At 38.1% G+C, this 16259-nt stretch overlaps 1 protein-coding gene across 4 annotated transcripts in view; it reads left to right on the top strand.

The window, feature by feature from the left end:
* Nucleotides 1-16259, top strand: part of THSD7A (thrombospondin type 1 domain containing 7A) — a 2877792-nt gene that overhangs the window by 2295356 nt on the left and 566177 nt on the right. For all 4 annotated transcript variants that reach the window (XM_044066751.1, XM_044066750.1, XM_044066748.1 and 1 more), the window contains one exon: nucleotides 13141-13146. In XM_044066751.1, coding sequence (XP_043922686.1) covers nucleotides 13141-13146 — 6 coding nt within the window. The remainder of the gene's footprint in view (nucleotides 1-13140; nucleotides 13147-16259) is intronic.

Below are 16259 nucleotides of genomic sequence, written 5' to 3'. Positions count from 1 at the left end.
CAGTAATGTGGTTGTTTATGAAGATCTGGTACAAAGAAGCAGGTCTTGTTTATGTGAGAACAGGGGGAGTTGCACAAAAAAATCAAGATGGATCAGTGACTAATCTTATTTTGTCAGAGAGAACAGTACAGGAGGAAAACATTGACCAAAATCTTATTACATTTGTAGGGTCTATCAAATGAAATGTCAGCTTTGTGAAATTATCTGGGGAACTGCAGAGAATGGCACTGGCTTTACTGGAGGCACTGGACATATCAAGTGAGAGTGGGTCAGTTGGAACAAATGGTTGGGAAGCTAAAAAGAGTAAAGTAAAAAATCTGAAGGAATGTTGATGACTGTGAACAGCCAAGTGTAAAGACCTGGATAATTGGAGTTACCTAGGGAATGGAAAGGTCATTGTGCTGGAGGAAGAGGTGGGCTAGCACATTCTCACACAGTTTAATATTTATTTATTATTTATCGGCATTTGTTTGCTAGGAAAGTCCGACTGGGCCAAGTGTGTCCATTGTCAGTGGAGTTCATGAGAGAAAAGCTGCAGTTACATACAACATAGATTCAAACAGGCTCAAGTTACATGCTATTTGTGCAAATAGAAATAGATTCATACAGATACAAAGAAAGTCTTATCAGTATTACAACATATATATAGAAATAGTCTCAATACATTGTATTGAAATTCACTTGGGTTTTTATAAATTGGCTGTTTGAATGTACATGATATAGTCTGGTAAGACTACTTCTGTAAGGAGGATTAAGAAATAATTGAGTAGAGAGCTGAAATTTCATAGCTGAAGAAGGAGTACATATGAGCATGCAGCTGGGTAGTAGCAGATGAGAGAAAGACGATGGGTGAAGAAAAAGTACACGAGCAGGAAGCAGAGAAGTACCTCGAGCAGAAAAAGATGATTGGACATTAATACAAATATGAGATGCATAGGGACTGTAAGAGGCTGGGGAATGTCAGTGAATCAGTTCGGATGAGTAGATTTATATATATATATATATATATATATATATATATATATATATATATATATATATATGTATATATGGAGAAATGTCAGTATTTAGTAGGGAGCTTGGAAAAGTTATTTATCAAAGAGGGGAGGGCAGGGGAGATAAAAGTTTGCACAAAGGATATCAGCTTGGATTAGAGCATGAGCAGAGCCCTGATTATCAGCTTCATTTAGAGTATGAGCAAATTCATGATTATCAGCTTGAGTTAGAGCATGAGCAGAGCCATGATTATTAGCTTGGATTAGAGCATAAGCAGATGCACGAATATCAGCTTGGGTTACAGAATGTGCAGAGCCCTGCTTATCAGCTTGGGTTACAGCATGAGTAGAGCCCTGGTTATCAGCTTCAATTAGAGCATGCGCAGATCCATGATTATCAGCTTGGGTTAGACCATGCGCTGATCCTTGATTATCAGCTTGGGTTAGACCATGAGCAGATCCATGATTATCAGTTTGGCTTAGAGCATGAGCATGGGTTGATTATCTGCTTGGGTTAGAGCATAAGCAGAGCCTCGCTTATCAGCTTGGGTTAGAGCATGAGCAGAGCCCCGATTATCAGCTTGGGTTAGCGCATGAGCAGAGCCCTGATCTGGGTCTTGGTTTATGGACTAATGACTTTAACAAACATTAGAGATAGCACCCAAATTAGACTGTTAAGTTGACCAAGCTCATAGGATTAGCAGAATAGTGAGGCATTATAAACTAAGACATTACTGCATGACGCTGCATTGCCACTGAAACAAACATTGTCTTAAGTGGCAAAGGGCTTTAAGAAATCTTTATGTCATAGCTAGGGTTAAGATGAAAATTGTGGAGGACAATTCCACTCAGGTTTATGCCATGAGACTAAGGACAGCACCAGCTGCTTGGAACCTCCATGAAGAGTGGACTGTAATGAGGTTATATTCTTCAATGCAATGCAGCAGTGTGGAAGGAGCGGACATATTGAAAAACATCTTGGATGATGCAGTTAGCATCTGTTGCAGCATTACAAGATGGCAGAATAAATTGTGGCAATTGAGTGAGAACAGAAGTTTAAGGAGGAGTCATAGCAGGTTGGCCGGCCTAAGACTGATAGTAAGAAATGCAAGTAAGGATGTTGCAGGAGAAGAGATGTTGAAGTTACATAGACTGAGCTAATAGTGTGGTGAGTGCTGAGATGGAACAAGAATCTATGCCACAAAGGGAAGATGAGGTCAGTTGAAATGTTTTTGTAGAAAAAGGTAAGCCAGAGAGAGTGGATCCTGTCTTACAGACAGGACTGGAGAAGGATTAAGGAAGAACTGCATAAGTAGCAAAAAACAGATCACCCCTTAAGGATCAGGAGCAACTAATGAAAGTTGATGGGGAACTTGACCATTCATCATAATGGTTGTTTGGGAGATATTTTGAAAGGAATAGACATGATGAAGGAAGGAAGGTGAAAGCCTAAATGGAAGTAGGATGGACAATAGTGGTTTTGCAGAGGAAAGACTATAAGGATAAGGGCACGTTTGAGCGGAGGATCAAGAATGAGTCAAGATGAATCAAGCAGGCAGTACGTGAGAGTCTGGTAATGGACAGGTATGATTTACTGTGAGTTTGGAGAATAGAGGGGCTTGAGAATTGTATTTTTATCTACGTACACACTCTTCCTTGTACTCTGTTCATGTGTGTGCTGGCTGATTGTGTATAAGATATGCAACATGCTTGCACTGGATTCAGAAAACAGTGTAGGAATATGAAAAGTATGGAGGAAGAAGGTGAGATGCTGGAGGAAAGAAGACATACTTTAACTGAATCCAGGTAAGGAGATGGACATAATCAGTGGCTGAAATTTTTAGGTGACCAAAGGTGGGGGACAATTGCAGGATTTATCAGAGCCTAGATATAAGCAATGAAGTTGTTGATATGAGGCTATATTAAAATGTCTGATTGTAAACAGGGTGGATAAGAGGAAGCTGGGCCCTCTACAGGCATTGATGAACGTAAATGTTCAGTAGTTTGAAAAATTGGGAAATTAACTATATGAAGTTAAAATTAAACCTATCAATGCTGGAAGATATGCTATCCTAGAGAAGTGTATATTGTTAGGGTGGCACTATGTTAGAGTTGCAGCAAGTCTGTGAAAGTAAAAGCATGCTAAAAAGGGGTTCTGTGTTTTCAGTTTTCCAGTGTTAAAATGTATAAGCACATATGCATGCAAGACTGATGCTAGAAAAATAGAAATGCTATTCAAATTAGAGGCTGCTTAAGCAAAGGGATGTATTTTGTTAGCCTGTAATACCACTTAAAATATTTTATTTCAAGCCTGCATATAGATGCTCATGCTTAGGATGTACAGACAGTAAAGTTGTTTATTTTTGTACAAGTTAGAAATGTTACATTTGGCCATATCTGGGATTGCTGAAGGCAACATGAAAGACAGTTTAAAAATGGTAAAATGGACTATTGAAATCAGTATTGAAGTTGTTAATGGCAGTAGACATGGTGATATAGTGAAGTATGTGGTTTTGAGAGGTGTACATACTAGGAAATGTAGGAAGGGATGGTACCATATTATGTTATAGGTATGGTAATTTTGTGAATGACTAACTATTTGGAAAAGAATCCTGTTATCAATGTATATATGGAAAAAAATTCCTCTGCATGAAAGAATTATGACAAGAAAATAGAAAATTGATTCATGTGTAAAGGTTGTGTAAGGGAAGAGGTGTGTTTTATCATTAGTTTATAGTACTAAATATAAAACTTTATTTTTAAGATGTGTACACAATGAAAATGTTTTTTTATGTGTCTGAATGTAGTTCTCCATGCCTAGTATGTAAAACCTTTGAAAATATAGTTGCCCATCTCTAGGAAGTAAAAAAGTGAACATTTTTAAATTCATTTTTGAAATTTAAAGCACACATTTGTTGTTAACAATTTTATTATGGAAATAAAAAGATGGGTAAGGTGCAGTATGTGTTTTCCAGTTAGCTCAAACTCTGGTTTATACACATTATAGTTGGAAGTTCCTGAGAATGATAAAAGACAAGTACGGTATATGTATTTTAGACTTTGGTGATTACAATCTATACGCATAACTGTAACAGGAGATAAAATTGTCTAGATAATGTGAAGTAAGTCCTGCAGGACAATGAGCAATTATCTGTAGGTGAGGGATGAGAAAGAATGCATATTATATCAAGAGTTCATTGACTCTGAGCTACACTGTTAAGGCTGTTATGCATAACACAAGCAGAAAGCTGCAATTCAAAGTGGAAAGAGATGATGATGAAGCAGGGATGAAATTCAAGAAATAAGGAGACAGTGGGATTTTGTATGTGATCCTTACAGAGAATAACAACAGTCATATAGAATATTATATATATAAAATAGAAGAAAATATTCTATGAACTAAGCTAACACAGGAAAGGAGAAAGGAGATTCTGTTGATAGGGATGACTGTAATTAGGGGTACAGAAGAAGAGGGGTTACAATTTAGTGGAGGAAACTGGCAAATGAATCAAGGTATTGGGAACAAATAATTAGACAGGGAAAGGTAATAGAATGGGAAGAGACCAATCAGAAATTTGGACTGCAAATTAGAGACTGTCTTCCCTATCAGAGCTTGATGTCAGAGAATAGGCAAAAAGAAATGAATAGGGGAATCTAAGTGAAAGACCTGCACTTGTAGAGTTTTTAGTTGAATCTAGAACAGAAGCTGCTATTATAAAAAGGATATCTACTAGGGCATATACAATCTTGCACAATAACTGTAAGAATCAATCAGAGGAAGTTAGAAAAGCTTGGAAAGAGAGATTGGATGAACAATTCACAAAGAAACAATGATAGGATATATGTATGGCTTCCAAATATGCAACAAAGTCTAGAAGATTTAGAATTTTTTGCTTGGAAATATTTGCATATATATTTTTATACTCTAAGCAGACTCCAAAGAATTTTTCCTCAGGTAGATGATAAATGTTGGAGGTGTGATAGGGATGAAAAACATAACAGGGAACATATGTTTTTGGAGTGTAATGAGTTGGCAGACTTTAAAAATTCCATACATGGTACTGTGCCAGCAATACTGGGTGAGCAAATGAATGTAACTTAGGAAATTATTATTATTTATTTATGTATTTATTTTTAGCTCGGATACAGGATCTGGATTACCTAGATATAGTAAAGTCTTGTTAAATTTAATTCTGGTGGCTGCCAAACAATAGTAATTATTAATAAATGGAAGTTGAAGTCTAAACCAACCTTTATTGAAGTAGTGAATATTGTAACAGAGATAAAAGAACTGGAAACGGGGGCTGCAGAGTAGGAAAAAATTTCATAGCAAACAATGGAAACTGTGGAAACATTAGCTGCAGAAAAAATGTTTTGGAGGAGGAATGAGGTTTAAGGGACGACAAGAATTGACCAATTTATGTAATGCTGAATTTATTATATTGTACAAAAGAATACATGTGATGTATAATGTTTGTAACTGTGAAAAACTTCATATAGTTTGTTTTCTTTTATATAAATGTAAGTTTGCCTATGTCACAAGTGATAATTCAGTAAAGGTTTTTAAAAAAGAGTTCATTGACCCTATGTTATTGTTGCAGCTTGTTGCCAGGCTTAATAGACAAAGAGAGGGGAAAGGAGGTGAATGGGAGGGATAGGAGCAGGTTGGAGGAAAAGCGATGACTTGATAGGCAACTGGATGGTATCCAGGACTCCCCTTGGACAGGGGAAACAGAATGTATATACATTTGGTTGAAATCATCTGTTTTTAAGTGTTAATTTGATAAAAAACTATAATAAAAGTTAAGTAAATATGATATTAGCTAGGTTTAATGAAATGTAAAAACTTTCAGTGCATTCATTCTAATGAATTACATTACATACCTTATACAAATGATTAGGATGTCTGTAATGATCTTATTCACAGTGGATCAAATGGTAAGAGACTTGGCATGCAAAGACACAAATATTTAGCAGTTGTACATGTAACTGTACCATTTTCTAAGTCAATTCTTATTGCTGGAACTTTTTATCAAAAAATATAAATTTTCCCTGTAGTTACATGACCTTAGGGCATGTTACATTAACTAAGATTGTACAAAGGGCAAATCCCCTGCATATGTGTTATGGGGTCTTGCTCATCACTTCATCCAGGGCTTCTGTTTTTAATTTATTTCTTGCCAATGTTTAGTTTAATGGCTGTCAGTTAAAGTAGACCTGAAAAATCATAGCAAATCCAGTTTGCAGTTCTACAACTGCTAAAGAACAGTTCACATGTAACATACTAGTCCATCTACAGCATTTAGATATGCAGAGATATGTTTAGATACGTATAGATATGTAAAGTGTCAGAACAGTATATTTACACTTCTTATTTCCTGTTAACACAGTTAAAAAGAATCCTGGATCACAGACTGTGCACAGTGACAGGGCTACCCACTCAACAGTGTAAAATACAGCTCTAGGTGATTTGGTCATTGATTAATGTTGCCAAAATGAGTATGGGTATTTCCCAGTGATAAGTGGGCTAAGGATCCAACCTATCTCAGGGACCCATGCTAATGGTAGAACAGGCATATGTGCTCCTATTGGCCAGTGCATGCCTGTCATAAAGCCCAGAATCCCTGTGTCAATAAGCTACTGGCTTGCCGATGTCCAGTTGCCCAGCCTTGGTTACCTAGGATAGCTCTGTTGAGCAAACGCTGGATGTAAAGCCAATCAAGCTGCCAAACATGAACTAAGAATTGCTATACACAATGTAGGTTCATTGAAAGGCTGCAGCTTGGAAGTGGATGGCATGATGGGATGGAGGAGACTGGACTGGGCATCCTATGTATCCAAGAGACAAGATGTAAGGGCAATGCAGCAAAGCCACTTGGCTTGGGATCCAGAGTCTACTACTCAGGAGGATGAAAACTACAATGGGTGTGGGGAATTGTGGTAAGAGAGAGACTTCAGAAGGCAGTGAGGGATGTCATCAGAATTAGTGCTAGACCCATGGTAGTCAGACTCCAGTCTAATGATAGGACAGTATTCATCATCTCAGCCTATGTCCCACAGCAGGGTTGTGATAGTGAAAATAGCAGTTGCAGAACGTACTAAATAAAGCAGTCTAGCAGGATTTGGTGTTGATAATGGGTGACCTGAATGCACACATCTGGACAGAACAGGATATGAGGACTGCCTGGGTCCACATGGGTGAGTCAATAGGAATAAAGAAAGAGAGGCCATTCTAGACTTCTGTCTGGCAAATGGATTGATAGTAGCCGCACATGGTTCAGAAAGAGAGAATGATCACAAGATCGTATACAAGAGTGGCCAACATGCAACTCGGGTAGACTTCCTCTTAGTAAGGAAAAAGAAAAGTCATCCCCAATAAAACAGTTGGCCCACAGCATAAACCACTGGTTGGTAGAATCAACTCCAAGCAGTGGTCAGAGAAGGCTCTAAGGTCAACAGAGACCAGGCTGAAGACTTGGAGTTTGACTACAGAGAAAGTACAACAGTTCAATAAATTACTCAGAGCCCAAGCACGACGAGAACAGGAGGAAATAAGTGGAGCTGAAGAAGAATGGCAGCACTTCAAAACAGCATGTGTGAGGACTACAGAACAGGTATGTGGCCAAGCAAAGTATGGAAATAAGGTATATAAGGAAAGCTGGTGGTGAAATGCAGTAGTCCAGGAAATCATCAAAAGAAAGGAGGAGTGCAGGAAAAAGTCTAAGCTAGAAAAGATGGACAAGGCCTTGATGCCCCCACTCTGGGTCAGTAATCAAGGAGTCTAAATCCTCACTACTGTCACTAGAGAGGGACGTTCAGTTGGGAGAAAAAATAGATACACACAGTATTTCAAGATGCAGCTCTCTTCACCAGTCAAAATATCCCTTAAGAGCACACAGGAAACACACTCAGTCTGGGCTCTGGGTTTCTCTCTCTGTCTCTCTTCCGGTCCCCAGTAAGATGCCCCACTGGCACAGCTGTAGAATTGAGTCCTCAGCTGAGTGTCTAAGCTAGGTAGTCCAGCACCCTATCCATGAAACCAGTGCTTTGTGTCCATGCTCCAAGCAGATGACACACACACTCTTGAAGATCTGATTTGCACACACACATATACACACCCACACAGGAACACCTGGGAAAGGCTGGCACAGATTTACTAGCCATGCCCCCTTCTGCCCAGACTATAAGGTAGTTGCAATGCCACCAGACACTCCAAAGCAAGCTACTCTAAGGACGTTAGAAGGGTACACAGTTATACTGAGTGGCATTAATACTAATACAAATGATAGCATTTGACCAATGCAGTAAGGCTTTTAGAAGTGACCACAGTCACCAAATAGGTATAAGTACTCTCAAAGTTTAAAATATTATCTAAAGGACCAGCCACAATGAAAATTTTAAATATATTTAATAATAAATAATGAAATAACATGAAGATACTAAATATCTGTTTACAATAAACACCAGAGGTTCAATGACAGAAAATATTAAAATAACACAGATGAATAGATTCACACAGATAAAGAAAAACAGTACTTACATAATCTCACTATATTTTCCTGACTGATCTAAAGAATTATTATTATTTAGTTCACTTACCAGAGCAAGGCAAGTTGAAGTAGCTGATGGTTCCAACAACAGAGTTGTCTGAGACTTCTCTCTCATCTGGTATTAAAACATAATTTTGTCCTAAATTAAAGAATGACATTACATACATCTGGTCATCTGACTTCCGGTTCCCATGCTACCCCCATTGCTAGAAAATAAACCAGAATTTAGCACAAATGTGTTACCATACACACAGATAGAGTTTTGCTGAGATGTGTTATAGCATCTGGAAGCCACAAAACCATAAAACACTTCCACTCGTCCTAGAGGAGCTAATAAACCATTCTCCAGCACAGACATTTAGTCTCTGGCTACAATCAGAACTCTAAGATAGAATCTTTATGGCCTACTAGGTAATTTAATTGCAAACTATTTTCAAAGTTAGCTGGACTGAGATTAACCCCTTCTCGTCCAGTATCCTCTGTTAAATGATATACATTTAATTAGTTACAATACAGTCTGGACCCACTGTTGGTAAATTTTTCAAACATAAGCAGCTTTACAAATGCATTTTTTTAACACAAGCATCTGTACAAATCAGTTTGATATACAAATGATATACAATTCTTTACAAAGTTCTAGCTAGCTATGCTGGCATATGTTACACATTCACTGCCTTATTTCTCCAGGCAGAGCTGGCAATACCTCACATTGTCACACAGACTAAGTAGGAATACTGGCTGGCTAAAAAAGAGGCTAGAAATGGGTTGCAACAGAAAAGGAGAGGGCATCAGAGGCACTCTACCAGCTTTTGGAAAGTGAATCAGTAGGTGGCCCAAAGTTATCAGGTTGCAAGGCAAAGACAGAAAGATAAAGAAGATAGTCAAACACCCTTCATAAGGGATGTCAGCAACAACCTGTCCACCAGCCCCCATGACCCCAAAGGCAGATGGAAGGAGTACTTCCAGTAGCTTTTGAATGAAGACAACCCCAGAAGCTGTAGTGCCCCAAGCACAGCCTATGATGAGAGAAGAAGAGGAGCCCACCCTAGAAGAAGTAAGAATAGCACTAAGGAAAATGAAGTCAGGGAAAAAAGCAGGCTCAGGTGAGGTCACAACAGATATGATAAAGATACTGGGTGAGATAAGGGAGACATGGCTCCTGAGGGTACTCACAGCAGTGTAGGGAGAAAGACGTGTCCCAAGATGACTAGAGAATAAACCTACTCATGCCACTGTACAAGAACAAAGGGGACATCCATAGCTGTGGGCAGTACATAGGTATCAAATTCCTGTCACATTGCATGAAAGCTCTGGAGAGGGTGATTGATAATTGGATACACAGAGTAGTAGAAAGTAAGACGATATGAGCAGTTATGATTCAGATCAGGATGCAGAACAACTGACCCAATGTTTGCAGTGAGACAGATAGCTGAGAAGAAGTTAGAGATGAGGAAAGAGTCCAACTGAGCATTCTTAGACATGGAGAAAGCATATGACAAATCCCAAGAAAGCTGATTTGGGCAGCCCTGCAGTGTTTCAAAGTCCCAGGACCCAGTGACTCAAGTACAATCAGTGTTTGGTCTCAGTGATGGGTTCCTAGTGGGACTGAGTGTGCATCAGTATTCAGCTCTGAGCCGACTGCTGTGCCTACTGGTGATGGGTTACATTAGCAAACAGGTTGGAGTGGAAAGATCAACAAAGTTGCTGTATGCAGACAATATGGCTTTATAGGCAGACTGAGCAAGAACTTCATCAAAAGGCAAGGGAATGGAATGCAAAACTGAAGACACATGGGATGAAACTGACCACAGATAAGAAAGTGGTGTTGTTGTTTGTCTTTCGACTTTTCCTGGTAAGGGGTCGCCACAGCGGAACTCCGGTCTGCTAATGATTGGCAGTAGATTTTTATGAAATGCTGAGGTGCCAGCACGATGCCCAACCTTCAACAAAGGCACGCCCATTTACGCATACATGTCTTTCGAATGCTACCCAACCGCGGGGAGGACATGCAGACTCCACGCAGAAGGCACTCCTAAGCCAAGCCAAGAATTGAACGGGAGAACCTCTTGCTGTGAGGTAACAATACTACCACCGTACCACCGCGGCATACAGATAAGAAACTGGAAAGTGGTAATGACAGTAAATAGGAGAAATCAGAATAAGCTGAGAACTGAGTTAGAAGGCAACATAGTGGAAAAGGTTAACAGCTTCAAGTATATGGTAGGGGTTTTTGAGGTGAAGGAAAGTCTGAATGAAGAGGTCAAGGCTATAATCAGAGGTGCTGCAGCCCACTGGCATAGAGTGCCTGGTGTAGTGTATGACAGAAGAATGCCAAAGAAACTGAAAAGTAAGGTTTGCAAAACAGTAGTGTGACCAGTGCTACTGTATGTATAGAAACCTAGGCAGTAAAGGCAGATGAGGAAGCTAGAGGTGATGGAAATGAAGTGCCTGAGATGGGTGGTTGGATGTACACTGTGGGACAAAGAAGTGAGGATGTAACAGCAGAAGCCGAAGTACTTCGAATTGCAGAGAAGGTCAAAGACAACAGATTACTCTGGTTTGGGCACATGTGCAGAAAAGCAGAAGACAATCTGGTGAAGAAGATTTGGGATAGACAGGAAGAAGGCAAAAGGAAATGAGGGCATCCAGCAAAGAAGTGGATGGATTGTGTGAGAGAAAATTTGTGACAGTTAAGCATGAGTGTTGAAAAAGGCAGGAGTATACCACTGAATCAAGAGTGATGGTGACAGTTAACACGACACCCAACACCTTGTAGAAATTGGGAAAAAGGGAGTCGATGATGATGATGATGATGATGTAGGGAATAGGACTGCCCACAAAGGCATGTATAATTCCCAATTTGCATATTCATGGAAGCATGCAAGCCTTGTGTCCAAACTGAGGCTGTCGTTATTACAGTTGCAGGTGCTAGGCAGTCTGGTCTTGTCCTTGTTCTTTGCCATAATTCTATTCAAACAAAGCATGGCTAGCAAGTGCTAACAGGTTGGCAGATACTTAACGTTATACCTCTCAACTGTAGTTTTCTAGCAAATCACTGATGACTGACGTCAGTGAATAATGACAAACATTTGACTTTCAGACTTCACATTCTGAAGAAAATGTATGCTAACACAAATCCTGGTATTTTGTCAACTTTCTAAGTTCATAAGAACAATATTTAAAATGTGCTCCTATTTCTGGGCCCTTGTACCCCCATTATTTTAGGCTGTGTCCAGATTTCTTGCACAAAGACATTGTGCATTATGGCTAAATACCTTTAACAGAGTAACTGTTAATCAACCAAAACCATGTGCCATGGATGTTTCAACATTTTTAACTATGTGTAAGAAGCAGCATGTATAAATACCTGGCATGTCTAGGATTTGATGTGAAAAAATGAGAATTTAGCAGGTGGGAATTACATACAGAGCATGCCAATTCACTGACTGCCCTAGAAAGTGCTGATATTGTTTCCGCTAACCAGTTCTTCATTCCTCCTCATGGTGAGCTAACTCTTGCTTTGTGTATTTACTGTTTCTTTAGCAGTTGTAAAAAAACAGCAGAGCAGGATTATCATCGCCATTTGTACACTGATACCCAAACTGAAATTTTGAATCACTGGTAGACCTAGATTTCTTTGTATTTCAGGATAGAAGCTGTTGGCAAATTTAGTTTTAGAATGCATTTTATCTCATTGCTCTTGTAATGCAGGATTTGTAGTAAGCCATTGTCAATCTATATTATCAGCTTGTTATCATTTTGGTACAGCTGAACTTTTTGTAGAGCTGTGATCCTTAAAATTTCTGTTAGATGGCTAGTAAACCTTTATGATGTGATTAGTAAATGCCAGCTACTAACATTTCTTTCCTTGATCAGGGTTTGCATTATTCTGCAGTCTGCATTGTCAGTCATTAAAATAAATGATAAAGCCACCTCCTTAAAATGTTGTATATGGTATTTATTTTTATTTAAAATAGAAAAGAAATAAGGATAACAGGTAGATAGGAAGAGGTAAGATATGTACAAATGTGCCTTGCATCACTTTATGCACTACAGTCATTTAGTCATGAAAATAAACTGTCGTAATGTCTGGAGTGTTAAAAATCAACTGAAGCTAACATATTTTACCTTTTTAAATATTTCCTAATCTTAAATATGGGACATTCTTCAACCTGTACTTCTACAGCACTGAAACTGAAATAGAGACCATACTATGTGAAGTGTGCCTTAAAGCCACATTCTGTATTAAGGTAGTAAAAGAATGTGGCTGTATTTTTTTCAAAAGAAATGCTATCCTGCCCTCTAGAGGTAAAATATGGACTACACCACTTTTGTAATAGAAACATTGTCAGTATTACATTTTACAGCTGGGAAAATAATGACAGTAACCAATACAATTTCATTAATTGTTTCTACATAGTTTGAACATAATCTTTTGATTACTAGCATAAACATTTTGTTGCATAGCTAATAAAAATCATGAATATTGTAAAACAAATGACAGACGTAGTATTTGCTTTTTAACTAAAAATTCTTTACTTTTTTTTTCCTTTCTGTGAATGCTGCTCCTTGGATTGTGCCTGTACATGTGTTAGGCCCAGGTAAGTTAAAAGGACGTAAGTCAAGAGGTGATTTTTTTTAAAGACTGCTATAAAAGTGAAAATTCTTTCTATTATTTAGAGATGGCTTTAGAAATCTGAAGTTGATGTTGAAACACTTTAAAAAAAAATTACACATGCACTCTAGACCATGACTTTTCGTACTGTTCCCATGGATGTAAATGTCAATCCAGTTGTTGCACATATGCATTTGTTCTACATTGTTATCTGTCTTACTTTTCCCACAGGTTAATTTCTTGGTCAAGTAAAATTTAGCTGTAGCCCTTATGAAGATCAGACTGCCAAACCTGGTTCCCAGTGAACCATTATATTATGTTATTCAGACGCATTTGTAAAGAACAGCTCCATGTAAAGAGGACTTTCAAAAATGTCAGTAAACAACTCGATCCTTCACAAAAAATATTTTGTGACTGAGTCCTACCTCAACACACACATACATGCACACATGCTAACACATCCAATGAGTTTCTTAAATGAAATGTACCTACACCAATGATGCTGAATATTTTCATTTAATTTATTAATTTGATAACTGGGTAAGTGGGCACGTCATCATGAACACTTTTCAGCAAGAACTTGGGCCACAAATATGAGAGAAAACGCAAAAGGGGATAGTGAGCATGTGAAGAACCCATGTTTTATTTCTGGATCCCTATTAAACACTGGGGATCACACTCAGGCTTTGTCAACAAGGGGGAAGGGGAAGTCTAGGTGACCAGATCACATACTGAGGTGTGGAAAAGCAAAACAAAAGTCCATTGGGTGCTCAATGGACAGCAACACAAAAGCCTGTTGGGTACTCATTGGACGCATAGTGCAGTTAGACAACCACTAGAAACTGATGAATTGTGATGTCCACTTCTAAACTTCTCTACTCACTGGCTTCCTCTCCTGCCTGATGAAGGTTAGACGCAGGATTTATCCCCAGTATGGAATTTTGTAGAGTTCCCTACACATTCTTCTTAAACTCACCCCTTTCCAAAAGGGACAGACAGAAAACTTGCAACAGCTACTAATGGTCAGTGAAGTATGTTGGAATGGTGGGCTAGAAGCAGGATTGACGTCAGTAGTGACCATATCAATTGGAAGGCAACGATGAAATGCAGATGGCATTTCAAGGCTGTGGCTGGTAGAAAGTGAGTAACCAGAGACAAAAAAAACATATTTTGTTTGTGGGGAGACAGAAAGCAGCACTATGATTTGTCAAGTGACATTTTCTCAGCACTTGAAATGCCAATTACTTAAAGTGAAGTCTTGCATTATTAATTGCTGCATTGGCAGTTGCCTTGTCAACATGCTGTTTAGAAATATCTGTCAAATCTGCTGATATGAAGAAAGGGGACAGGGTAAGTTTATTTTTATTACTTTTTTATTTCCTGCAAATTAGTGTAACCTTTGAGGTAGCAAATTTAGACATCACATGATGGAGACTGCAGGAGGTTGCAACCTCCTCCACTCACAAAAAACATTTATTTCATTAGTTTTGTGAAGTGTTTTGCCTTATGATATATAAGGCTTATATGCTTATTATTTTATATATATATATATATATATATATATATATATATATATATATATATATATACTATATATATATATATATTTATATATATATATATATGTATGTATGTATACACACACACACACACACACACACACACACACACACACATTTGTGTGATTTTGAGATCTTATTTTCCTGGTCTCATTGATTTATTATATGTACAGAAAAAAGAAAGAGAGAGACAAACTTTGGAATGGGTTCTGTCGCTCATCTAGTTAGGATGTAATAGACGAGACTTCGTGGGTTCTGTTCAAGAAGCTTTATTATTTTATTTTTATTTTATTTTGTTTTATTTTACATTTGTTTACTGGGAAAGTCCGTCTGGACACAGGTCATTTTTCATCGGAGGCCCGGGGAGAAAAGCTCCACATAATACATAATACATACTACATAATAACATAATATTTACATATCATAAATCCAGATGCAATATTACATAGTATAGCACATAGAAGATGAGGTAGAAATGCAATAGTACATGGAAACAAATAAACAATCATAGTACATGCTGTCTGGTAGGTTACACAATTAGTATAAAGTAGAAGTGAAGAACAACTGGAATAGTACAGAAGTATATAGAATAGGTAGCATAAGATAGTGGGACTAGGTTGTCTGTTAGTCTGTGGATGTTCTACATCCTCTACCTCTAGTGACATTGAGTTTTCCTGTCTGGTTCTATGTAGTTGGTATCAAAAAGTTGGTCAGGATTTTTTGGTAAAGGGAGTAGTGTCTATGGGATTAGGAGAAGTTGTTGATTTAATGCACAAACACTCGCTGTGGAAGCTTATTAACTTTAACTTAAGTAACTTATATACAAATTAACTGCATTCATTCTCACATGCTTATTGTCTGGCTGTACATTCAAAATGGCACTAGGAATAGCACATAACTGCTATTTATATATGCACGTACACATTTGCAATCCCTCTTAAAGGCACATCAATCACTCTGCTCTGCATCCTCCCTCTTTGATAAAATAGATTATGTGATGATGAAAATATCAGTTGACATACAAATAATACAGATAGCTTTTTTGTCATGCATTATACAGAACTATATATGTAAATACAGTTATGTCCAAGTCGTTGAATATTTCACACTTAGCCTAGATGTGCGACCATATCTTGTGATATAAAACTAGGAATTAGACTTAGCAACTGGAACAGTCTTTGCAGAATGTTCTACCATGGGAATATTGGGAACATCCTCAGGAACAGGACTGGAAGATAAGACATGTTCGGGAACAGGAACACTGTCTGGCTGGCTCTGAAGTTTAGAGTCTGTATCACAGGAACAATGCTGCAATAATAATTCTGGTACAGGAAGTAGATATCTGTGAGTCCTCCTATAGTCCAGACCCTCAGATTTTATGAAGTAGTATCTCGGCTCAGTACAAATACCTGTTAATTGAGCTATCTGGTCAAAACCTTTCGTCATTTGTATCCTCACTGTCTCTCCTCCTTTTAATGGATGAAGAAATCTGCTCGATTTATTGTAACTGGACTTCTGGATAGAATGCTTCTTGAACAAT

This window comes from Protopterus annectens, chromosome 3.part1, assembly GCF_019279795.1.
Source record: "Protopterus annectens isolate FY-2018-M chromosome 3.part1, PAN1.0, whole genome shotgun sequence".
NCBI classification, from domain to species: domain Eukaryota; kingdom Metazoa; phylum Chordata; order Ceratodontiformes; family Protopteridae; genus Protopterus; species Protopterus annectens.
Note: the sequence above shows the minus strand (reverse complement) of the source record. Positions and strands in the feature narration are given on the sequence as shown.